Genomic DNA, 26,251 nt, shown 5'->3' with positions numbered 1-26,251 from the left:
AGGCATCTGCTAACAATGAGCCTTAAAGGCATAATATCCTCCTGCCACAGACATTAGTAATGGTCAAGGGGAAATAGGGAAAGTCCTGAGAAGATGAAAAGTTATAGGCTGGTTGAACATGCGGCTCCTGTCATACTACAGTCATATTACACTATCCAAAGCATATCCAACTGGCTCACCTATCTTCCTCTGATTTTCAACCATCTTCCTTTCCTCTTTGATGTCCTTCGGAGGTGGAAAAGAAGGGGCTGGGAAGATTGGGAGAAGCAGGTTGGTGGGTATATCATGGCTGAAGTTAAGTAAGGGAAGAAAGGCATTCAGGACACATACAGATGGGCCATGCAGGACCAAGGGACACTATATTTGCCCTCCTTGTTTTATAAGACCTCTCTGGATTTGTTTTACCTGAAACCTGGAACATCTAAATCTATTTTGGAATAAACTAATATCAATTTGGATCACCTCTGATACAGACATTTTTTAAAAAACTAATCTGATTTACTTCAAAATGCTGCTTGGCAGATTATTCCACTCATTTATTATTTGAACCACATTCTCCAACTGTTGGAGATTTTAGTGCAATTAACTAATTAATTCTAAACCATTAATCCCTTTCAACAGAAAGTTGAAGAAACTCATTATTTACTTGGCCCTTATATAATGAACTCGGGCACCCTGTCCTGGTCAGCAGTGGAGTTCTAGTTAAATAATGTGAAATCAGATTCCTATACTATTAACATGAGTTTAATGCTAACCCTCTCAGAGAAGTCAGTTGAAAAAGTAATTAAAATGGCTTGGACTTGTCCTATTAGTGCAAAATTTGGAGCCAAAATCAAAGGGACTATTAATATGATTCTGTGTGTATTAGAGAGGCATGTGCTTTTGATTTTATCACCAGTATTTGGAGTCTATTAACAGGGGATTTTTCAAATATTTCAAATATTGTGTTTCACTAAGACAGGGCTATTAAACTTGCGGCCCGCGGGCTGGATGCATCACGCACTGGCCACGCCCACACCCGGTTTAGTGATACGTGACTATCAGGACTTTTTCCCCTTTCGCTAAACCGGGCGTAGGCGTGGGCAGTGCATGACACATGTGGTTCACAGACCAGGGTTTGGAGACTCTGGTCTACAATAACCAAAAGCCATAAGGAGTCTGACAGCACCTTTTCAGAATACCACATTTTGTTAAAACCCTTTTCAAACAAAATTCATCAGTCTAAAAAAGTGTTACTAAACTCCACCACCCGAATGTTATATATGTAGAGTAACTTTTCGACAAACAGCAAAGGAAATCTCTCTCCCCCCCCCATCCAATAATTAATAATAGACTGAAGACACTAGATCAAACAGGCTATTGCTCTTTAATTTTACAGTATTTGTGTAAACTTCCTAGAGATATCAGATTGCCCTTTGTAAGATCATAATACTAAAACAGTAGATTGTGAAGCAAACAGATATTTGCTTCGAAGTGCCATTTGTTTTACGATATCTTTGATTCCATATGGGATTTTAAAACCTTATCAAAGTATTAAACAAATAGAAGCCAATATCATGGGTTTTCTCCCCTGAATTATTTTACAAAAGACTCAGGGATCCCCCACACTTATTGTTAATACTTCTCCTATGTACATTTTAGCATTAGGGCATTCACCTATGTAAAATAAAATAGATGAAATTATAAAAAATAATGGCAGGGATTCCAAATACGGAAGACATAAATTACAGAGAAGGGGGAACAAAGGGATATGGTAAGAGAAACATTAGAGGTGTTTTTTATATTGGTATGTATTGAAAATATTTCAGTGCACTGTTGTCATGTTACAAAGGGATTGTATCATATGGGGCAAGTAGAGGTTGTTCAAGTCACTTGGCAGAATATTAACAGCAATATGTATTCAAGCAAAAAAGAAAAAGCATGCCAGAAGAGTCCAAAGTACTTTTTGGTGCAGTTTACTAGACTACTCTGCTTATTTCTTCAAGCTAGTGTGCATTATCAGCACAGCGATAATGTTTTCTTGGGGGGAAAAAAAATAGAAGCCAAACCTGAAAAAAGACAAAATCTGAAAGAGGTTCATAAGGATAAAAAAAAAAAAATGTTAATGTTTGTAACTGCAGTACAAAGAAAAACTCAAGAACAAAACCAATACAAAAATACATATTCTAATAAAAATATCTAAAATCAAACAACCTGTCACATTTCAAGGCCTGTCCTTTATAATAAAGGACGCATGGTCACTGAAATGACCAGGGAATAATAAAGCTTTCCTGAAAAAGAGTAAAGAAATCGGATAACGCCGTTCTAATAATCCTAGCACCCTAGGGGGAAAAAAATGTCAATTCTCGCTTCCTCCCTTCCTTTTTGCTCACAAGCAAGATGGCCGGAATAGGGTCTCTTTCCTCCCTCCTTATTTCCATCTTCAGAAATAAAGACTATTTCCCCCAGCTTCCTAAATACCTTAAGGAGGCATTATTGCACACGTTTTAGTTGTTCTACATTTTAAAGCAGCATCTCGACCTTCTACACATCCCTCCTAACACTGTTACAATTTTTTTGGCTTGGCTTGGGGACTTACAAGAGGAATGGGTGGAGGGTGGAATTTCATACAACGCTTATTGATACGCCCTACGAGCGAAAGAACCAGACGTAGCCAATAATAATAACAACAACAACGTCTCCGGTCCCCACAGACTCCGGTTTCTGTTTTGTTCTCACGTGCTTGCGGATTTGTGGCGCTTCCGGTAAAGCCAGACTGCCTTAGAAGAGGAAGCAGCGCCTGGCTTTGAAATTGGTTTGAGGCGTCTCCGTTTCTCCGGCTTTTGTGCTGCGAATTCGCTTCGAGGCGGGGGGGCTGCAGGAGAAAGCGTGGTAGGGCTTCTCTCTAGCAGATGCTGGGAAAATGCCGTGACCCGTCGGGGGTGGGTGGGTGGGAATGTTTGCAAAAAAAAACCTCCCCGTATTAAGCCAACTTTTGCATCCTTAAACGGCCGCCATCCTTTTTTTTATCCTGCAATTCTTACCCATCCCAAAAGCCTCTTTTTTAAAAAAAATTTTAAAAAAGCAATTCGGATTAAGAATGATGGAAATTGCAGGGATCGGGAAACCCTGGCGAAGATTAGCCCTGAGACAGACTGAAGGGGTTGGTCTGAAAATAACTGCAGTTTCTTTGCTCGGCTGTAGGGGAAGACAGGGACCTGGTGGCTCAGTGGCTAAGATGCTGAGCTTGTCCATCCAAAGGTCAGCAGTTCGGTGGTTCGAATCCCTAGTGCCGGGTAACGGGGTGAGCTCCCGTTACTTGTCCCAGCTTCTGCCAACCTAGCAACTCGAAAGCACCTAGAAAAACAGGGACCACCTTTGGTGGGAAAGTAACAGCGTTCCGTGCGCTTTTGGCATTTAGTCATGCCGGCCACATGACCATGGAGATGTGTTTGGACAGCACTGGCTCTTCGGCTTTGAAACGGAGATGTGCACCATCCCCTAGAGTCAGGAACAACTAGCACATATGTACCAGGGGAACCTATAGGGGAAGAAAGGCTGCACTAATCTTAGATTGCCCCCTGAGAGACATTTAATTCATATTGATTTTAGATTGTGGGGTGTGGGAATGTGAACTTCTTCTGCCTGGTTTTCTCAATATGCTAGGGCAGTAGTTCCCCCCCCCCCAACTTTTTCCCCTCTGGAGCCCTTCCCACTTTTAAAAATTATGGAGGATCCAAATAATGTGGGTTATGTTTATCAATACAGGTATTCAGTCCTTGACAGTTCGTTTAATGGCCGTTTGAAGCTACAACGGCACTGAAAGAAGTGACTTATGACCTTTTTCACACTTATGACCGTTGCAGCATCCCTGTGGTCACATCATCAAAATTCAGACCTTAGCAACTGATTTATATATGGATGGTTGCAGTGACCCTCGGATTTTTGCGACCTTCTGACAAGCAAAATCAATAGGAAAACCAGATTCACTTAACAACCGTATTACTAATTTAGCAACTGCAAGTGATTCACTTAACAAATGTGGGAAGAAAAGTCATAAAGTGGGGCAAAACTCACTTAACAACATACATTTTGGGCTCAATTGTGGTTGTAAATTGAAGACTACCTGTACTTATGTTAACATTTAAAATGAATGCTTTTGTTGCTGCTACCGCTTCTCATGATTTTTTTGATGGGATTTTAAGATAGGTAGTCCTCAACTTGCTATCACAGTTGAGCCCAAAAATTTTGTTGCTACGCAAGACAGTTATTAAATGAATTATGCCCCATTTTACTACCTTTTTTGCCACAGTTGTTAAGTGAGTCACTGCAGTTGTTAAATGAATCATGCGGTCATTAAGTGAATCTGGCTTCCCCAGTTGACTTTGCTTGTCAGAAGCCAGCTGGGAAGGTTACAAATGGTGATTGCATAACCATGGGACAGTGCAACTGTCATAAATACATGCCAGTTGCCAAGTGCCTGGATTTTGATCATGTGATCATGATGCGGCAATAGTTGTGTGAAAACCAGTCATATGTCCCTTTTTTTAATGATGTAACTGAACAATCACTAAAATAGTTGTAAGTCAAGAACTACTTAGTATAGGCTGGCAAATACTTCTGATTTTGGAGACCCTGGGAAGGGGTCCTAGGACCATATTAAGCCATAATATGATGTGTTTGGTTTTGACATAACAATTTGCAGGAGCTTTCTAAAGCATGAATTGAGGGAGATGATGGGTGAATCTTGCTGATTGTGGCTTACAGTATTTCATAGGCCATAGTTTAATTATCGATGGTTAAATGTGATACATGAATATAGGTTTCTCTTCCTCCTGCAGCTTTGTAAAGTGTCTTAATTCTACATGCTTATGCTCACTTTTGTTTGCATTGCTTTTCTGGAATCTGATTCCCTGAGCTAAGTCTATATATAAGCTTTCCTAGTCACTGTGAGTTGGGCAGCCATATAAATTTTCTTAATAACGAAAACATTAGTGGTGGCCCAGTGCCCACAGTACACATTATTCTAATGGGAGCAATCTGTTCTGTTTTGGTTAGGCCTTTCCTGTGGCTTTCTTGATGTGCCACATCTTAGTGAACATAACCAGGAAGTAGGTGACAAAGTAGGTGATGAGATACCAGATATGTGTACTACGGTACATGGAAAGTTTTAAGGAACTGGATATGCTTAGCCTGAGAAAGAAATCATGAGAGGCAACATGATAGCCAAACACATGATGGATTGATTGCGGATGAAATATGGAACAAATCTATTCTCTATTCCTGCTTTAGAATTATGCACAGCCTTTCAGGGTTGAACTGCAACTAATATCATGCTTCATCATTGGCCACAAAGGCTAATGCTGAAGGGAATTCATGTTACTCTACTGTTCTACAGTTTAGGGTCTAATTATTCAACTCAAATTACAAGGTTAGAGCCAAGGTGGCGCAGTAGTTAGAGTGGAGCACTGCAGGCTACTTCAGCTGACTGCTAGCTGTAGTTTGGCAGTTCAAATCTCACCGGCTCAAGGTTGACGCAGCCTTCCATCAAGGGGTGAAATCCAGCAGGTTCTGACAGGTTCTGAAGAACCGGTAGAAGAAATTTAAAGCAGTTCGGAGAACTGGTAGCAGAAATTTTGAGTAGTTCGGAGAACCAGCAAATACCAGCAAATGGCGCCAGAGTGGTGTGGGAAGGGAGATTTTGCAGTTTCCTTCTCCTGGAGTGGGTTGGGAATGGAGATTTTGCAGGATCCTTCCCCTGCCACGCCCACCAAGCCACACCCACAGAACCGGTAGTAAAAAAAATTGGATTTCACTACTGCTTCCATCCTTCCAAGATCGGTAAAATAAGGACCCAGATTGTTGGGGGCAATATGCTGATTCTGTGAATAGCTTAGAGAGGGCTGTAAAAGCACTATAAAGCGATATATAAGTCTTAAGTTCTATTACTATTAGGATTTCTACTAATTTAGAGAACCACTTTGGTATAGTGGTTAAGGCACCAGGCTAAAAAGTGAGAGGCCGTGGGTTCTAGTCAAAGCCAGCTGAGTGATCTGGGGACACTCTATCTATCTTGGTCCTAGGAAAGAGACAGTGGCAAATCAGTTCTGGAAAACCCTGCCAAGGAATTGCAAGTATTCATGCAGGTAGTCGCCAGGAATCAACATTGACTTGGAAGCAAAAAAAAGTTTTTTTTAACTTCTGAAATTTTACAGAGAGATGCTGTAATGATTATCACATTTGGGAAACTGTGATGATCCTTTACATAAAGACTTATATATTGCTCTATAGTACTTTACAGCATTCTCTGAATAGTTTACAGTTAGCATATTGCCCCCAACAATCTGGGTCCTCATTTTACCAACCTCAGAAGAATGGAAGGCTGAGTCCTAGCCAGGGGTAGTTCTACTTACCTTTACTACCGGTTCTTATCGTGCCTACACACGCGTGATTGCTTCGCTCACATGTGCGCGCGCTCTTCTGCGCATGCGCAGAAGCTTCTGATGATGTCCAGGTCAGTGTGCGGAGCCTCCTGCTGGTTTTACTACTGTTTCTTGCAAAACTAGGGGTCCTAGCCCAAAAACAGCCTAGGATTAACCAATAAGCAAAACAAGCACCTGCTTAGGATACCAAAGCAAGGGAATACCAAAGAACGTTTTTCCCTAGCTTTCATGCCCCTTATTTTTTGACTGCTGTTTGACTTTAATCAATTTTATTTTGGTAATTGTCCTTATCTGTCATGTTCAACTTCAATCTGTAATGTTAAAAACATTGGCATGGTGACTAAATTTTAAAAGTTTGGTTTGAAGGTATTGTCTGATATCACATTTGTTTTATGGCATGAGAGTTTTGCTTTTATGAAGGGACACCATTTTGGGCTGTACTTAGGACATCAATTGGTCTTAATCTGGCCTTTCCAAAAATAATATTTATTAGTTTTTGCATGCGTTTGTTCAAACATTTAGCCACTTATTAAGATCACGAGGAGCTTCCAAGAATTGGATTATGTTTATCTTAACATCTTTATCTTTAGCAGTGGAAAGAATAATGGCAACAAAATTGTCAATGTTTAAAATGCCAAATCAAACTCCATCTCAGTTATAAAATCCAGACCTGAGGCTCACAATGAACTTATTAATCGGCTGCACTAAGCAAAATTTGAATTTTGTTAGCTTGATGGAGTCGTCTTGCCCCATTTTTTAAATTTAAAAGGAAGTTCAACAGAGTATGCATTTTTTACGACCAGACCAAATTAGATTCTGAGAAATGAATGGATCAATGATATTGCCTGCCCTGTTTCCTGAATGTAATTTTCTGAAATAATAACTACAGTATTTTGACTGGAAATTGATAAGAACCCTTAAGCTTAACCCTTTCTTCTTAAGCTACTTTTTTTATCAAAATTGCTTTGGGGAGATATTGTTTTTCATGGATAAACTCATGTGGCTTTTCATTTTTAGACTTAATGCTAATTTAAGTCTAGTACAGTGGATCTCCTTGTACTTCACATCTGTGGAATGGTTTTAATGCAGATGGTCAGGTTGTGTAATAATATGTGGGAATGACCTTGAGAGAAGAGGCAGAGCCATAGACTAGGCAATTGTCAGATAAGAGGCAGCTGAACCCACAGAAATAAGTGTTTGTGTGTGTGTTTGTGTGTGTGTGTGTGTGAGAGAGAGAGAGAGAGAGAGGTAAATGTCTCAGAAAGGACCCTCTCTAGTTTCTTGGGCTGTAAAGCTAAGGGAGGAGAAATTTACTTTTAACCTTGTAAGATTCAGTTAATGTCACCTTACAATAAAGAGAGAGCTGGGTGAAAAATATCAATATTCCCATGCCTGTTATAAATATTTGTACTGATCTAGGCTTCAGTGTATGTGTGAACAAGAATGTATATAGTATGAGGGGTTTCATGAATGCCAAGAATAGACTTTGACTGAATTCACCCTTCATGACCTATTTTAAAAAGTACCTACTGTGTTTCCCAAAAAATAAGACCCTGTCTTATATTTTTTTGAACCCCGAAATAAGCGCTTGGCCTTATTTTCGGGGAGGTCTTATTATTTTGGGGCATGTGGAGCAAGACGGGGGTCCTCTTTCCGTCTTACCTGATTTCCAGCTCATCGCATTTTTCACCATTGTGTGCAGGAAAACAAGTTGTACCGTAAAAAACCCCCCACTTCTCGCGAGTTCAGTCAATTAATTCCAACTTCTTGAAAGCCCACCCCTTCATTAGGTCTTATTTTTGGGGTAGGGCTTATTTTTGGGGAGGGGGACTTATTTTAGCACATGCACTCAAAAGCCTGGTTAGGCTTATTATCCAGGGAAGTCTTATTTTCAGGAAAACAGGGTATTTTAAAAAGTCTCCAATTAAAGTAATTTAATTATCTTTTTTCCTTCTGTAGAAAGTGGTTATAAATTATATGGAAGTCAGACACATAGGGTTTATGATCATTACAGCTTGACTGAAGACGTCATAAAAAACAACTTTTCTTTCTAATATGAGTGATTCCTGCTTATAACATGTTCACAGCTATTAGCAGTGATGAAGGGTTTAGAACTGATGTGGAAGCATTATTGTCTTCATTTTAAAGTACTTTTATTACTTGTTTCTTTTATCTCACCATGGAACGCAGGATATTGTTTGGGGGTTGGGAAATCTATCTCTATCTCCTCACATCTTCCTATCTAGCTCAAACTATATGAGCTGCTATTATTGAATTGTGAGTTGGCTAGTTAGGCATGTTATCTGTTATGGAGTCGGGCTTTTAAAATTGTGTTCTGCAAAACCCCAAGATTCAATGAGACCTTGATGGGGTTCCATGGGAGACTAAAGGTAAAAATAACAAGAATTCACATATGCAACCAGTGGTTCTGGTACTTTTTTTTGTTTTTTTTTTTTTTTGTTTTTTTTTACTATCAGGTTTATAAAGTTTTATACAGTATTATACAAGACAGTTCATTAATGTGATGAATAAACTCAATTTTTGTATTGCTGCTGTGAGCCTGCTTCTTTCGAGCTGTAGCTGAAACAATGGATTATTCTTTTCTTTGTAGGAGCTGTGGCAATGCACCTCTGTTTCTTTTAGAAAATAAGGATCTTTTTTTAAATAACCAATGCACTTATCTTTACTTGATAAACAGTACATTTGTTTTCATGGTCATATTTTTGATGGATTTGTTTTTGATGGTCATATTTTGATGTGAGATTTAAAAATGCTTCAGAAAGAAAAGTTTTATTCATTCTGTTTATTTCGTTCTAATGAAGGTGACCACATTTCTTAGAAGGGGTATTTGTATGACAGCTGTTAAAGCATACAGCTAGTATGTTTCTCCTTGGCTGTTGCCCAGAGGGATTGTTGAAATGTCAGAGTGATCTTTGCAATGTCAGACGAGGGGCCCTTTTAGATCACCAACTCTCATTTAGGCTTCTGCCAGCTCATCTGCTTGCTAACCCCAGATAAACATTTGGGCTGAGTTTTTTTAAATTGTTGCTTGCTTTGCTTCTTCTATTCCTGTTCCATTTACTTTAATGGCTAGAAATAATTGAAAGGGCAAATGGACAGGATGTAAACAAGTCTGTTAGCTTATTGCATTTATTTACAAATGCTTTCAGCATTCAAACCTTGTAATGCATTTAAATTAAAAATGACAAACTAGGTAAAGCTTAAAGCTTTAAAAATTGTTAAAATCTAGGATTCCTGATATCCCTTTTAATCTCATTCTTGTGATAAACCCAAATTCTTTTTGGCCTGAATGAGCACAATTTATTAGTTGTTTTTTCCAGCACACTTGTGTCTCATTGAAAAATGAGGTCTCAATCACTTTCTGAAAGTTCATTTGCCATAGCATAAAATGTATCCTTCTTCATCCAGAAAGAACAATTCTGTTTTTCCTCTTCCAGGCTCTTTTATATGGAAGTTGTTCTTACAAGGATTTTGACCTCTCCTTTGCTCTGTAGATCTGGTAACCAGATCTTGCTGTAATATGAAAACAGATAATATGAAGTTAATTACAGAGTATCATGCGAAGAAGGGTAAGTCAGCAGCCTTCTATAACAAGACTGGGAAACACATCAGTGTCATAAGAGTTGTAAAAAAAATTAATTGGTGACAGAATAGATTTTGAGTACAATATTGGATTTTTTTTTTTTATTTGATTTATATGCCGCCCTTCTCCGGAGACTCAGGGCGGCTTACAATGCGTTAAGCAATAGCCTTCATACTTTTGTATATTTATACAAAGTCAGCTTATTGCTCCCACAAACTGGGTCCTCATTTCACCTACCTTAGAAAGGATGGAAGGCTGAGTCAACCTTGAGCCTTGGAGAGATTCGAACCAGCAGTAATTGCAGGCAGCTGTGTTAATAACAGGGTGCTTAGACCACTGTACTATCAAGGCTCTGTGAATGTGAATTGCTTATCACATTAACACATAATTTCAAGTTAAAAGTGCATTGAAATGTAAAGTCTCCTATATAAAGTTACATATAAAGATTTTCAAATATGTTCAGTACTTTTTCTCACCAATACTAGGAAAAACCACTGCATCACATTTTTGAACACTACTTAAAAACTACAATGCAATGGAATGCAGTAGCCTGATTCTGGCAGATAAAAGTAGTTACAGCCATGTGTCACCTGTATTCCAATACATTTTGGGGTAGAAGTGAAATGTTAATTCTTCTAAGCAAAGTCAACGGGGAAGCCAGATTCACTTAACTGGGTTACTAACTAATTAACTGCAGTGATTCACTTAACTCTGGCAAGAAAGGTCATAAAATGGGGCAAAACTCACTTAACAAATGTCTCACTTAACAGAAATTTTGAGCTCAATTGTCATAAGTTGAGAATTACCTGTAATACATCTCTGTATGATGTCTATCACTATTTAAGGGTATAGGGTTGAATTTCTCTTGTGACTTTTAACCATTGTTATATTCTTAGGATTGTAAACTGCCAAGAATTATACAGCTTTGGTGGTATCGAAGTAAAATGAAATGATAAATTAAGGCCTAATCAACAGATACAACAGTCACTGGTCTCATTCGAGATGGTGATGAGTCTGCATATAGGCAGGAGATTGAACAACTGGCCCTATTATAGCCAGAAAAATTTAGAGCTGAACACACTTAAAACTATAGAAATGAGAGTAGATTTTACGAGGAGCCCTCCTATTCTACCTTTTACTATATTAGACAACACAGTATCAACAGTAGAGTCCTTCAAGTTTTGGGGTTCTATAATCTCCCAGGATTTGAAATGGACACCTAACATTAGAACCATCATTAAAAAGACACAGCAAAGAATGTTCTTCCTGCATCAGCTCAGAAAGTTAAGAATGGTTCAAGCACTCTTCTTTTTTTTTTAATTGAAAAAGTTTTACAATTACATTTTCTCCCCATTTCCCCCCCCCAACCCTCCCTAACCTCCCTAACCCTCCTCAACCCCCCCTAACCCACCCCTCCCCCCCGGACTTCCACAGAATATAATCCAAATCAAAATCCCCTTTTTATAAAACTTGAACCCCTCCATCCCCAATATATTTTTTCATCTTCACAAAATTCAAACATTTCTATCTTTATAATACTTTCAGTTAAAAGCTATCTGATACTTCCTAGTTTGATATTTATTCTGCACATAATCTATCCACTTTTTCCACTCCCATTCATAAGTCTCTTGTGAGCGATCTTTTAGATATGCTGAAATCTTCGCCATCTCTGCAAAGCTGGCCATCTTCAAAGTCCATTCCTCAATGGTGGGCATAGCTTCATTTTTCCAGTATTGACCTATCAGTAATCTCGCTGCTGTTATCATATACAATATCAACTTTGTTTCACCCAGTGTAAAACCCTTAACTATACCCAATAAAAACAATTGTGGAGAAAACTGAATTTTTTTTCAAGCACTCTTGAGGAACTATTGAGCGCGCCATTTGTACTTCTATAACTGTCTGATTTGTTCCAGCAACCAAACAGGACAGATACAGAGTCCCAACAGATACGGTAATTAGGAGTGCAGAAAAAACATTTGCAACCAGCCTGTCTTCTGTTGAGGACCTGTATATTGCACAGGTCAGAAAGAGGCTGAGAAAGTATCTACTCTCTCTCATCCTGGACATAAACCATTTCAATTCTTCCTCTCGGGACATCATTATAGGGCATTGCATGCCAAAACAACTAGACACAGAGACATCTGTGCCATCGTGCCATCACTCTGCTGAACACCTAATTCCCACCATACCGTCTTATGTCTAAGTATATTTACCAATGTGGTATGACTGTATTATTATCCTTCTCATCTTTCTACTAGCTTCTCTTATTGGTATCATTATTATTATTATTATTATTACTCTGTTGTTTTGCATGTATCCTGAGAGCTTCTGCACCAGAGCACGCACCCGCTGTCTTCAAGCGGTAGAGTGCTCCGGCCCCCAAGGCTCCACCCGTTCTCCAGGTAGTACAGACCTTCAGGGCCCGGGCCTTCGTCTGATGTTGTGCAACGCCAGGTCTGTAGTAAATAAAGCCCCCCTCATCTGTGATCTTGTTTACGAGGGGGGAGCGGACCTGGCGGGTATTACGGAGACCTGGTTGGGCCCAGAGGGAGGGGTCCCTCTGGTAGAAATGTGCCCACCAGGTTTCCACGCATTCCATCAGCCAAGGTCACAGGGGAGGGGTGGGGGAGTAGCGGTTATTATTAGAGAAGGCCTTAGGCCGAGGGAGACCACTGTACCTCAGACAGCTGGTTGTGAGTCCCTCCTTGTGAAGTGGGGCCATGGGGTTCAGATGGGTTTGCTGATCACGTACCTGGCTCCCTGCCACGTGGCGGCAGCCCTGCCCGAGCTACTCAACGTTATTGCCGCGGTGGCGGTTGATACCCCCAGACTTATGGTCATGGAGGATTTCAACCTGCCATCCGTGGGTGAGGCGTCTGAGGTGGCTCGGGAGTTCATGGCTTCCATGACGGCCATGGACCTGACCCAACTAATTCATGGCCCTACGCACACTGGGGGAAACACACTGGACTTGGTTTTTGTCTCTGGACAGTGGTTGAGTGATCTCGAGATAGGGGATATAGTCATCGAGCCCTTGTCATGGTCAGATCACTCGCTCCTTCGCCTTGACCTTCGAACCGCAGCACCCCACCGCAGGGAGGCGGAACCGGTAAGATGGTACCGCCCCAGGCGCCTGATGGAACCTGATAGGTTCCAGATGGAGCTTGGGCCAATCCCGGAGGTTCTGGCTCACGCCTCATCTGGGGACCTAGTGGCCGCCTGGGATAGGGCGGCTGCTGGAGCCCTGGATCGAGTCGTGCCTTTGCGGCCTCTGACCCGGCGCCGATCTCGCCTGGCTCCTTGGTTCACCGAGGAGCTGAGGGAGATGAAGCGCCGGAAAAGACGCCTAGAGAGCTGTTGGAGGGCTAGTCTTTCTGAATCTGACCGAACACTGGTAAGATCTTATATTAGGAGTTACCTAGTGGCGATAAAAGCAGCAAAATGTACTCATTTTACTGCTCTTATTGCGTCATCAGATAATCGCCCGGCCACCCTGTTTAGGGTGACCCGCTCCCTGCTCCACCAGGAAGCGCGGGAGGACCCCTTGGAGGGGAGAGCCGAGGATTTTGTTCAATATCTGTATGACAAAATCACTCAGATTCGGGCAGGTCTGGACTCTGACGGGATAGATCCAGCGAGGGTGATGGAGACAGGTCTTGAGACTGTTATCTGGGATGAGTTTGATCCTGTGACCCCAGATGACGTGGACAGGATTCTGGGTAGATTGAACGCGACCACATGTTTGTTGGACCCGTGTCCCTCCTGGTTAGTGCTGGCTTCCCGGGAGGTGACGCGAGGCTGGCTCCAGGGGATTATAAATGCTTCGTTGGGTGAGGGTGTCTTTCCCGCCGCCTTGAAAGAGGCGGTGGTGAGGCCTCTCCTCAAGAAGCCTTCCCTGGACCCGGCAGTATTGGCTAATTATCGTCCAGTCTCCAACCTTTGCTTCATTGCGAAGGTTGTTGAGAGTGTGGTTGCGCGACAGCTACCCCAGTACCTGGATGAAGCGTCGTATCTAGATCCGTTCCAGTCGGGCTTCAGGCCTGGGTACAGCACGGAAACGGCATTGGTCGCGTTGGTTGATGATCTCTGGAGGGCTCGGGACAGGGGTTGTTCCTCTGTCCTGGTCCTGTTAGACCTCTCAGCGGCTTTTGATACCATCGACCATGGTATCATGCTGCACCGGCTGGAAGGGTTGGGGGTGGGAGGCACCGTTTTACGGTGGTTCTCCTCCTTTCTCTCTGACCGGTCGCAGTCTGTGTTGACAGGGGGGCAGAGATCGACCCCGAGGCCCCTTATATGTGGGGTGCCGCAGGGATCGGTTCTCTCGCCCCTTCTGTTCAACATTTATGTAAAGCCGCTGGGCGAGATCATCCGTGGTTTCGGGGTGAAGTACCATCTGTACGCTGATGACACCCAGCTGTACATCTCCACCCCGGACCACCCCAACGATGCCCTTGAAGTGATGTCCCAGTGCCTGGAGGCCGTGCGGATCTGGATGGGGAGAAACGGGCTCAGGCTCAACCCATCCAAGACCGAGTGGCTGTGGTTTCCGACGTCCCGATATAGTCAGCTGGCGCCATCGCTGGCTATTGGGGGCGAATCATTGGCCCCCACGGAAAGGGCTCATAACTTGGGCGTCCTCCTGGACTCACGGCTGTCTTTAGAAGAGCACTTGACGGCCGTGACCGGGAGGATTTTTCATCAGGTTCGCCTGATTCGCCAGTTGCGTCCCTTTCTAGATCGGGACTCGTTACGCACAGTCACTCATGCCCTCGTCACCTCTCGTCTGGACTATTGTAATGCTCTCTACATGGGGCTCCCCTTGAGGTGCACCCGGAGGCTCCAACTGGCGCAGAGTGCGGCCGCGCGGGTGGTTATGGGAGCAACATGGAGCTCCCATGTAACACCTCTCCTGCGCGAGCTGCACTGGCTCCCGGTGGTCTTCCGGGTGCGCTTCAAGGTTCTGGTTACCACCTTTAAAGCGCTCCATGGCTTGGGACCTGGTTACTTACGGGACCGCCTACTACCATCAACAGCCTCCCACCGACCAGTACGCTCCCACAGAGAGGGGCTCCTCCAGGTGCCGTCGGCCAAACAATGTCGGCTGTCGGCCCCTAGGGGGAGAGCCTTCTCTGTGGGGGCACCGACGATCTGGAATGAGCTCCCCCCAGAGATACGGAGGATTCCGGATCTGCGCACCTTCCGCCGCGAGTTGAAGACGCTTTTGTTTCATCAAGCTGGCCTCGCCTAAATCTTCTCCCTTTTAAGTAAATTCTAAATTCTAAATTCTAAATTTTTAATGGGTTTTAAAATATGGGTATTTTAAATTGGGTATTAATTCAGCCAAATTTATTTAATTCATTTTATTCGATTTTAAATTTTGTATATCTATGTGTTTTATTTTATGGCTGTGCACCGCCCTGAGTCCTTCGGGAGTAGGGCGGTATAGAAATTCAATAAATAAATAAATAAATGAATAAATTCCTTGTATGTCTAATCATCCTTGGCCAAATAAAGTATTCCATTCTATTTTCTAATCAGTAGGCTGAGGAGTACTATCTCAAGAAGGGTAGTTCTTTAGGGGAAAGAAACATTGGCTGGAGTGTTTTCAAGAATAGGCCACTCGGAACTAGACATGCTCATTGGTGATGGAATACTAACCATAAAAGGAAGGTGGAAAACCAGAATTATGCAGAGTCCATAGGGAAAGATTAGAATGAAAAATCTAGAATGTTGAAAAGGAAGATTTCCACATATTGTGCTGAGGACCCATATACTGTATTCCTGCTTATCCAAACAAGTGAGTAATTCAGACGTAATATACGAGAAGAACACATCCTAAACTGTTAGCAATAGAGCTGTATTCCTGGAAAAAGAACAATGTTCATCTGATGAGACCATCTGTTGATAGCTGTAAAGGTTTGATCTGTATTTTTAGGACAGCCATTAAAATATCTCTCCATGAGAGTCATGGTGACATGCTGCATGAAATCCTTTGCCCACAAATGATGATAATTGCTGCTCCAACTAGGTTTTAGTGGTAGGAAATTTAATACAATAAAGTTTAATAAAATAAAAATAAACATTTTGTTCCAAGGATTTGTTGCTTCTCCTTATACAATCTTTTTAACCTTCCTTCTTAAATACTTCCTGTGGGATTTTTTTTTTTTTTTTTTTTTTTGATTAGCTTAAATTTAGCTAGATGTAATCAAGCTTTATCTCTGATGCACTTTTAATCGGTTTCCTTTAAAGATGCTCTGGGATTTTTTTTTAATTTTTTTTTGCCTTTGAAATTTATTCATAGAATAGCCAAACATTGAAACTTTCCTCTGGTTGGAAAGTTCAGTTGTAACTTCCTGATTAGCCTTAAAGAAGATGGTCTCTGGATCTCTGAGGAAATGCCACTCCATTAGCCTGGAGCATGAGCTAAAAAACAAAGAGTTTTGATTCCTTCTCCACTAATTTCACTTTTGTGGGATTCTTACCCTTCTGGCTCAGGACAAACACACTGGATTGGTTGGTTCTTCCTGAGGGAGGTAACCCTGCAGTATCCAAGTACCAAGCCCTAAAAAGCTTTACATGTTAATCATCGCACCTTGTAGTCATAAATTTATTGGAAGCCACACAACAGTTGTGTTTTATGATAAAGAAGTTATTCTTCCCACACTCCCACACCTCACCGGGGGTGTGTGTGTGTGTGTCACATTTCACACTGATTTTAGAAAAAAAAAATACATGGAACAAATTAAGATTATGAATTAGAGTAGCAATTAGAATAGGCTTTCTGGGAAGACTAACTTAGAAAATTACATTAATCACAAAAGAGCCATTGTAAAAAGTTCATTTCATCCTTTCTTATTGGATCAAACACCCATATGATATTTACAACTAAGAATTAATGCCTGAGTATATTATTTTTCTCTTCTCCATACTCTTTTCCTCTTGTGCTATGTCTTTTTGTTCATAAGTCTGAGATCAGGAACTATCAATGATTTATCTTTGCAACCCATTGGTTGATTGCTTGCTTGTTAATAGGCCGACTTCTGTCCCTCTTGGAAATAAAAATCTAATGTTATTAAATAGTTTAAGACTAAAATTTTGCATGAAAACCATGATTCCATATTCACATTGTATATAGATCTCGTAGAATGTTTTGCCCATCTTAAGAAGCTGCTACAGTAATGAAAGATATTTAAATGGCAAACTATAGTCAGAATTGGTTCAGGCTATTATGGAGCCTGAGTAAAAAATGTCCCCCCCCCCCGCTTTCCCATTTTATGTTCAAAGAGCTAAACAGGTGTGTACTGAAATACAATATAGGGATAGAATGGGGTCTCACCTGCTGCATCTCAGATGCAGAACAAATCAGAGGCATAAAGCAGGTATTGTGGAATAGGTAGATCTATTGTTCGGTTTTTGATTTTTCCTCCTCTTAGGACTGGCCATGCCATGACTTCATGGCAGAAAACTTGCTTTGCTTGTATTCAGTCCTAGGATGCAATCTTTAGACTTCCTAATTAAAAAGATCTTTGGTATAAAATTGCATTTTCCTCATTAACTGTAAGATGGAGATGGCTGAATATGTTTCCAGCCAAAGTATCTGTTTTTGATACTTAAAGGGTTGTAATTTTCCTAGCTGAACATAAAACATATGCTTGAATGGGATCAGGAAATCATTGCTTTGAGATTTTCAAGAACGAATATATGGGTGATATATTCCAAACATAAAAATCATTGGCTTTGTGGCTTGCTTGCTTGCCTGTTTGTAGACTGCCTTCATTAAGGTTATAAATAATTCAAGTGGGGGAAACCCACACAGTATTCTTTCCTCCTTCTATTTTCCCAAAGCAACAATCTTCTGAGGTGAGTTGGGCTGAGAGAGAGTGACTGGCCCAAAGTCACCTAGCTGGGCTAAGATGAGACTTGAACTCGTGGTCTTCCAATTTCTGGCCTAGTGTCTTAACAATTTGCTATGATTTTAAGTGTTAGAACACAATAATTCAGTGTTAAATCTGACACTGGTGGTGATTGGGAAATTAAATTGGGATAGTGAGAGCAGATTTTCAAGATGTTATCCTTAAAAAAATGTTTTGTAAGTCTTTGGTTTGATAATAGATATTGAACCTATAGTTACAGATTTGTTAAATAACTGCAATCTTTTTTGTGTTGAAGTGTTTTCAGCGTGATTTGTTTTAATCTGTGATGTTAGTGCATTCAAGCATTTTGATACCAAACCTGGAAAATGAGATAGACATTTCAAAATAAAACGAAACTCTTTGGTCTCTCCTTCAGTGATGGAACGGAATGGAAGCCAAAGAGCCTCAAGTTCCCAATCTGAGGAAAGCAGCCTGCTGGACTTACCTGATGACATAACTCCTGAAAGCTTTCTATTGAAGCCGAACCCTGGGAAAGATGAAGCGTTTGATTTAACGCTGCCAGCAGTTGATGCAGGTAAAAGCTGTTACTATTCTTGCACTCACTTAAAGGTGACCCAGGCAAAGGAAGTTGCTTGTGCCTACAAGTCTAGTGAAAAAACCTCCCAATTAAAAGTAGGAACTCGTGGGCATATGTCGCTATTCGCCTCATTAAGCATTGATCTCACAGTACTTCTTAGTTCAGGCTTCAGATTAGCAGCATTGTCCAGAATGATGTTGTCTTTCACAAACTCCCGCGCTGGCTTGAGAACAATCTCGTTTTGCTGTATTTCAGCAGACTTTTTTACCTGTGTAATTCTATCATTTCTGTATTTCCCAGAAGGGGCTGTTTTGCCTGTGTGCTCTGAGTAACTAATATTACTTTCAGTTTAAAAATGAGGTTTAGAACATAATTACACTTGGAAATAAGCAGAAGAATAACACATACAAACGACCATATGCTGTCTGAACTATTTGCTTGTTAAAAACAATAGTGCTTTTTTTTGAAGGGGGGGCGGAATAGAAGATACTGGTTGGATTCCCACATCACATAACTAAAAAAAGAAAGACATTTCAACAGCTTGCTGTATAAAAAGGAGAAAAGTGCTTGATTCCGCAATACTCAGGCATATTAGTCTCTGTCCTTGTTCACATCTGTCAATTCCTTTTTTTTTTAAAGAAAAATGAACAACAGCAATCTGCTGTCAACACTTCTGAATAGAGAAAAACTAGAGCCAACAAAGGCTGGGTTCACACAGCACACAAAAGCAAAGGCATATTTTTTGTGTGTGACTTAATATATTGTGTAAACCCAGCTGTGGTAGTTTATAAACCATGGACCACAGGCTCAGAGTATTGGTTATTTGTGATTTATTCACTAAACCTTGGCCAAATAAACAACAGCTTAGCCAATATGTCAACCTATAGCATCCTTTCTCCAATCTGTTGGCCTTTTGGAATGGTGGAGTTAAGAAAAGTGAGACAACAATAGTATATTGGTGGGGCAGTTTTTAAAGTCTCATTGCATCGCATCATGGTTTAGAATAAAAAAAAAGTGTCCTGTGAATTGTTTGTCGTCTTCATGTTTGTCTAGGCAAAATAAATGACATAATTGCCTTCTGTCTCTTAAACTCCTAATATAGGGTTTGTGGATTGGGTTTATTACTGTGTATTAGTTCTCAGTAAGTCGTAAATTAAGATTATTGTGATAGGTTTTGTATAAAACCAACATAGCATCATAACTTTCTTCAAAATTGTTCATGGTATCAAAACAAAATTGTTTTCTCTGTGCTCTATTGTTGACTCTTATAAATGATTCAGACCTCTCTTGCCTCAGGAGTACAGAATTCTGCACTTTCTGTATATGTGATTTTTATATTATGAATTGCTGTATCTGGTGACATTGTATTGTTCGTATGATTTCATGTATTATGAAATTCCTTCACAAAGAGATTTCTCTGTAGGAGCTAAGATGCTGCACCTTGTATCTTGCGCTATTTAACACCAATAATCCTGTTTCCCTTCTTTAATTTGTATATTGTTTTTAAATCTTCCTATTGGACAGGTTCTTGCTGAAGCTGAGTTAGTTCTGAAGTGTTATATGTAAGAAGAAATTTGTGACATTTCTGCTCAGATCTCCAGTTGCAGATTCTGGATTCTGATTCCTTGCTCCACCATTAACAGAGATTTAGATTCCAAAACAATAATAACAGAACAGAATAACAGTGTTAGAAGGGATCTTAGAGGTCTTCTAGTCCAATCCCCTGCTCAAGCAGGAGACCCTATATCATTCCAGACAAGTGGCTGTCCAATCTCTTCTTAAAAGCCTCCAGGGATGGAGCATCTACAACAGGGATGTCAAACTCGCGTCCTCACGGCATCATCACATGATGTATCACGACTTCTTCCCCCTTCGCTAAACCAGGTGTGGGCATGGCCAACACGTGATGCATCTGGGCCACGAGTTTGACAGCCCTGATCTACAACTTCTGAAGCTGTTCCATTGGTTAATTGTTCCCACTGTTAAGAAATTTCTCCTTAGCTCTAGGTTGCTTCTCTCTTTGACTAGTTAAGAGGGCAATTAGAATACCGTCTCTACTAGCACTTCTATTACAGCTTTAACTGGTGTTAAAAGAATATGTTTGTCAAGATTTGTTTCCATAGTTCTCTTGGAAAAGAAATAATTGGGCGACTACAGCAAATGATTGCATTGCTTATCGTTAGTGCTTTCTTTTCTGTTATAAATGTGTAAACATCTAATAATCTTTTCTAAGGTTTTCTTTTAAACATGCCAGAAATGCTTCATTTTCTGGCAAAAAAATTACTGTGGCAGAGTTCCAGAGGGAGAAATAGTGGACTAAAGATCACTCTGGAAAAAGGAAAGCTGACAACCATGGGAAAGAATGAAGAGCTAGTGACTGTCTCTTCATGTCGGCTCTCCCAGATAAACCAAACATGAAGTATGACTAGAATTATATTATATTATAAGCTACATTAACAGAATCTTGCAAGTCTGAAAGTACAGGAGACCTTTTAATGTTTGAACCATTAGGATATGTAATTCCTAAGTTTCTTTCCCTGACCATTAAGCCACTGGATGCTTCTGCCTCGGTTGCCTGATTATTTCTTGGTAGCATCTTTCTCGGTCACGGAGGAAACGCCGGTCACATGAGGGATGTGACTTATCCAGTAATCCTAGGACCGAGTCTACCAACTAAAGAAGTCCCGCCTCTTCCTGTATCCAGTTTTTCGACTCGGTCCGGGAGAGGACAGTCGTGTCTGTTTAGCTCTCTCTTCAATCTCCACGTGGGAGAGCTTTTTTGGCCATTGTTTGCTGATTTCTTCCTATTTTTGCTTCGTTCTGCTCAATTTGCTGGCGTTTTACAAGAAAGCGGCTAAACTTAATTGAATTCAGCTGGGGAGCGCTAGAAGTGTTCCGGCAGCTGCGAGCAGCCCCGCGGCAGCGCGCACGTGCATAAGCACCGCTGCGCCTATTTACAGCAGTTTTCGGCAATTTTGGGGGGTTTGGAGAGGTTTCCTAGCCCCCTTCTGCTGTTGGAGCATTGTGGCTGCAGATTTGTGGCGCAAAGGCTTTTCCGCGCCTAATTTTGCCGCGCCTTTAAGCCATTTGGCTAGCGGCCATTTCCAGCCTCCTGTTTATCCATCCTAGCTTCTGGATTCTTCCTGCTTCTCTCCTGGCGCAGTGAGTTACCTGAACCACCAATTATCCCCTGTGGGTGGATTTTTAAGGGTGATTTCCCTCCTTTGGCCTTCATTTCTGAGCTGTGAAAGCAATTTCCTGCTCCAAAATGGTGGATGCTAGGGGCAACAAATCCCAGAGCAAAGGAAAAAGGGGCCATACTTCTGATCCTAAGGAAGGTTCCTCAGGGGACCCTGTTCCTCCCAAGGCAGCCAGAGTTTCTACTAGATCCACCCATTCCAAGAGTGGTAATCCTGCTGCATCATCAAGGGAAGAGACCAGGAGGCATAAGGCCATGGAAAAGGCATTTCAAAAAGCTGCTTCAGAGGCCTCTAGAGTTTCATCTCCTGCTGTGGGGCCTTCTAAATCATCTGCCCTCCCCACTTCTAATGTGGCTGTTCCCCCTTCTCAAATTCAAATTGAACATGATTTTTCTCCTGATCAGTCTACTCTGGGTGAGCAGGTGGCTGCTGATGCTTCTTCTGTATTTCCTGCTGCTAGGCCTCTATCTCCAATTGTGTCTATTCAAGCCCCTCCAAGGCAAGAACCCCCTGAGGCTCCAGCTCAATCCAGCAATCAAGGGGCTGAGGCTCCTTTGTGTTTAACTCCTGCCCTAGCTGAACTTATTTCAGTATCAATTAGGCAGGGTATTGCTGAAGGCCTGCAGCAAAGGGCCTCTTCTGAGGTCTCCAGTTATGTGAGTCAGCAGAGTCGTTCTGTGAGGGCCCAGGCTGTTGCTGATCCTGTGCAATGTGAGGAAAGGGTGGATTCCCAGGAAAATGCAAGTCAAGGTTCCCTATCTGAAGGGGAAATTGCCCCAGATCAAGATCTCTCTGATGATGAAGGTCTGGAACCAGACCAGCCTTCCTTCATTGGGCTCTTCAAACCTCAGTTATTCAGATCCTTATTATATAAAGCTCAAAATGTTACTGGCCTGGGAAGTTCTTCTGCTTCTTCCACTCAAAGGGAGGCTTCTACATCTTCATCTCAGCATCCCTCTTCATCATTATTATTTCAGGAACCTTCCATTCGTGCAGAGGTGGTTCCAGCTCCCAAGCTGTTTTCTGATGTGATCCAAAGACAGTGGTCTTCTCCTAGTTCTGGTCCTGTTCCTAATGGTCTAGATAAAAGGTTTTATAATATGGCTTCTGATTTTGCTAACATCCTGCAAATTCCTTCTGTAGATGCACCTGTTGTGGCTCTCTCTTCTGCATCTCCTCTTATGGGCCCGTCAGAGAAATCCCTGCGCCCTGAAGGCAAGAAGTTTGAGCGTTCCTTGGTCAAGGACCACCAGGCCTCAGCTTGGTCCATTCAGGTCTCCTCGGCCGCTTCCTTTTTTGACAGGGCTTCCATTCTTTGGCTTCACCAACTGCAGGAACGGCTGCCTTCTTCTGATGTACAATCTCACCAGGACATCAACAAGATCCTCACTGCTGTTGAGTTCTCTGCTGATGCCACTCTGAATGCTGCCAGGTTTTCAGCGAAGGCTATCGGGGCTTCAGTCACATCACGACGGCTTCTTTGGCTTCGTCAGTGGCAGGCGGATGTCCGAAACAAGTGGAGGCTTACATCGGCTCCCTTCTTGGGGAACAATCTCTTTGGCTCAGCCTTGGATCCACTTCTCATCGAGACGAAGGATCATCGCAAGATTCTGCCCTCCTTATCGAGGAGATCTGATCCTCGTCAGCAGAGCTCCTTTCGAGCCCATTCCTTTCGCTCTGACTTCTCTTCCTTCCAGTCTAGGCCTCAGCGGTACTCTCAGCCCAGGGGTGGACAACAGCAGGATTTCCAGGTCAGACAGGGGTCCCGTTTCCCTTCCCACAGGCCCTTCAGGGGAGGTAGGGGCCGCCCCTTCCGTAGATCCCGTTAATTCTCCTTTACTTATCCCTGACTCCTTAATTGGAGGTCGGTTGGCTTCCTTTGCTGACCAATGGGATATTTCAGTTTCAGATCCTTGGATTAGACGTACGATTAGATTTGGTTTGACCCTTGAGTTCTCTTCTGTTCCCTCTAGCTTGTTTGTCAGGTGCCCAGTTTCTCATGTCAGGACCAAGAGGGTTCTGCTGGATGAGGCTATTCAACATCTTTTGGAGATTAGGGCTGTTCAATGTGTTCCCCAAGGAGAAGTCGGCCAAGGCTTTTACTCTCATTTGTTTCTAGTTCCCAAGGCTTCAGGCGGCTGGAGGGCCATATTGGATCTTAAATCCTTGAACAAATATATAGTCTATCGTCGGTTCAAGATGGAATCCCTCCAGACCATTCTCCTCTCTATCCGTCCAGGTGATTTTTTGTCCTCCATTAACTTGACGGAGGCATATCTTTATGTGCCCATGTTTCCGGAACATCAGAAATACCTCCGTTTTTGTTATCAGGGTAGGCATTATCAGCATAGAGCCCTTCCCTTTGGCCTTTCCTCAGCTCCCAGAGTCTTTACGAAGATCATGGCTGCCTTATCGGGTCATATGAGATCTTTTCCTGTTAGAGTTTTGTTTTATCTAGATGATATTCTTATTTTGTCTAGTTCTGAGGTCAGGGGTAATGAGGATGTTCAGGTCACTATTCAAACCCTGCAGTCCCATGGTTTTTTGGTTAATCGTTCCAAGAGCAACCTAATTCCTTCCACTTACATCCAGCATTTGGGGGCTGTTATTGATACTGTCAGGTTGCAGGTTTCCCTTTCACAAGAACATCAGGATAGTATTGTTGAACTGGCAGGTCAGGTTAAGGCTTCGCGTTCTTTTTCCCTCCTGGGTCTTTCCCGCTTGTTAGGGAAGATGGTATCTGCCTTCGGGATCACACCCTGGTCTCGGTTTCATAGCCGGGAACTTCAGTGGTTTTTCTTCCGTTTCAACGGTCTCGCAGGAGCACGTCAGTGGCCAGAGTTCCCTTGACCCCAGCAGTTCTTTGGTCCTTGGCCTGGTGGACCTCTCTGGCTCTTGCTCGGGGGTGCCTGTTCAGAGTTCCTCAGCGCGTGAGCATCACCACAGATGCGAGCCTCTTCGGATGGGGGGCTCACCTGGGCTCTCATCTGGCTCAGGGGCAGTGGTTTGTCCAGGAGAGGGGACTTCACATCAACATCTTGGAGCTCAGAGCCATCTTCTGGGCCCTTTGCAAGTTCGCTCCTCTCCTTCGGGGTCTGGATGTCTTGATCAGGACAGACAACGTAGCTGCCAAAGCCCACATCAACCGGCAAGGAGAGACCCGCTCCAAGGCTCTTATGAGGGAAGCCTCCTGTCTCCTCAGGTGGGCGGAGATTCACTTGGCCTTCATTCACGCCTCTCACATCTCAGGGTCATCGAATGTACAGGCGGACGCCCTCAGTCACTCAGTGGTGGACCAGACGGAGTGGAGCCTCGATCCACTTCTGTTCCAGGACATCGTGCATCGCTTCGGTCTTCCAGCAGTAGACCTCTCTGCATCCGAATCCAACCACCAGCTCCCGAGGTTTTACATGAGGTTTCCCATCCAGGGGGCCGAGGCTGTAGACGCCTTGATCAGCCCGTGGCCTTGTGCTCTTCTTCTCTATGCTTTCCCACCTCTTCCCCTCATCTCCAGGGTCATCAGGAAGCTGTTGCAGGAACAAGCCAAGCTCGTCCTTCTGGCACCCTTCTGGCCCAGACAACCATGGTTTGCGGATCTGATGGCTCTCTCTGTCGCTCCCCATTGGTAGATTCCGGCTGACAAGATCTCTCTGTGGCAAGACCGCCTAGCTCATCCAGATCCTCAGTGGCTCCGGCTGACCGCCTGGAGGTTGAGCGATTCCTCCTGTCCACAGCCAGGGTCCCTTTGGAAATAATATCTACGATCCAGGCCTCTCGTCGCGAGTCAACAAACCGTATTTACAATGCCACTTGGATGGCCTTCTCTGCCTGGTGTCGACGTAAGAAGGTTCTTCCTACTGCTGCTTCCATTCTTGACATGCTAGGATTTCTTCAGGATGGCTTCAAGTCGGGACTCTCTCCCAATACTCTCCGGAGGCAAATCTCTGCCATTTCTTCTATCCTCACCTGCGGCACTGCTGAGTCTGTGTCCACTCACCCTCTAATCCGATCATTCCTCAGAGGCGCTGCCAATCTACGTCCTCCGGCCGTTCATCAGTTTCCGACCTGGGACCTGAACAAGGTTCTATTGGCTCTTACTGGTCTTCCTTTTGAGCCTCTCAGGGAAGTCTCGCTGAAGTTTTTGTCTTTTAAGGTGGCCTTTCTCGTAGTGATCACCTCGGCTCGGAGAATCTCGGAGTTGGCTGCTCTCTCAGTTCGTCAGGATCTCTGTATCATTCATGCTGATCGAGTAGTTTTGCGATTGGATCCAGCCTTTATTCTGAAGATCAATACAGCCTTCCATCGCTCCCAAGAGATCGTTCTTCCCAACTTCTGCCCTTCCCCCCATCATCGCCTGGAGAAGGTGAGGCACAAGCTTGATGTTCGTCGGGCTCTCAAGATTTATATCTCCAGGACTTCTTCTTTTCGTCGTTCTGAGGCTCTTTTGTGTCTTTCCAACCCCAGTCCATGGGGTCAAAAGTTTCTTCCACTACCTTGGGACGTTGGCTCAGGGCTTCCATTTCCTTAGCTTACGAAGCTCAATCATTGCCAGTGCCTCGTGGTGTTAC

The 26,251-nt window shown here is 42.8% G+C and overlaps 2 protein-coding genes across 4 annotated transcripts in view; one reads left to right on the top strand and one right to left on the bottom strand.

Annotated features, from left to right (window-relative positions):
• The window catches only part of GPCPD1 (glycerophosphocholine phosphodiesterase 1), an 83,861-nt gene extending 81,264 nt beyond the window's left edge, over window positions 1–2,597 (bottom strand). The window contains exon 1 of the mRNA XM_034432322.3: window positions 2,579–2,597. The gene's annotated coding sequence lies outside the window, so the exon portion shown is untranslated. The remainder of the gene's footprint in view (window positions 1–2,578) is intronic.
• SHLD1 (shieldin complex subunit 1) overlaps window positions 1–26,251 on the top strand; it is an 82,439-nt gene that overhangs the window by 23,540 nt on the left and 32,648 nt on the right. Inside the window, exons 1-2 of one of the 3 annotated variants that reach the window (XM_087882331.1) lie at window positions 2,668–2,744; window positions 18,322–18,480. In XM_087882331.1, coding sequence (XP_087738457.1) covers window positions 18,324–18,480 — 157 coding nt within the window. In that variant the 5' untranslated portion in view covers window positions 2,668–2,744; window positions 18,322–18,323. Of the gene's footprint in view, window positions 1–2,667; window positions 2,872–18,321; window positions 18,481–26,251 lie in introns of those variants that run through there. The other 2 variants (XM_034432324.2, XM_087882330.1) reach the window with 2 other exon arrangements.

This window comes from Pantherophis guttatus, chromosome 1, assembly GCF_059756535.1.
Source record: "Pantherophis guttatus breed Tessera chromosome 1, ASM5975653v1, whole genome shotgun sequence".
Taxonomy (NCBI): Eukaryota; Metazoa; Chordata; class Lepidosauria; order Squamata; family Colubridae; genus Pantherophis; species Pantherophis guttatus.
This window is presented reverse-complemented; position numbering and strand designations above follow the sequence as displayed.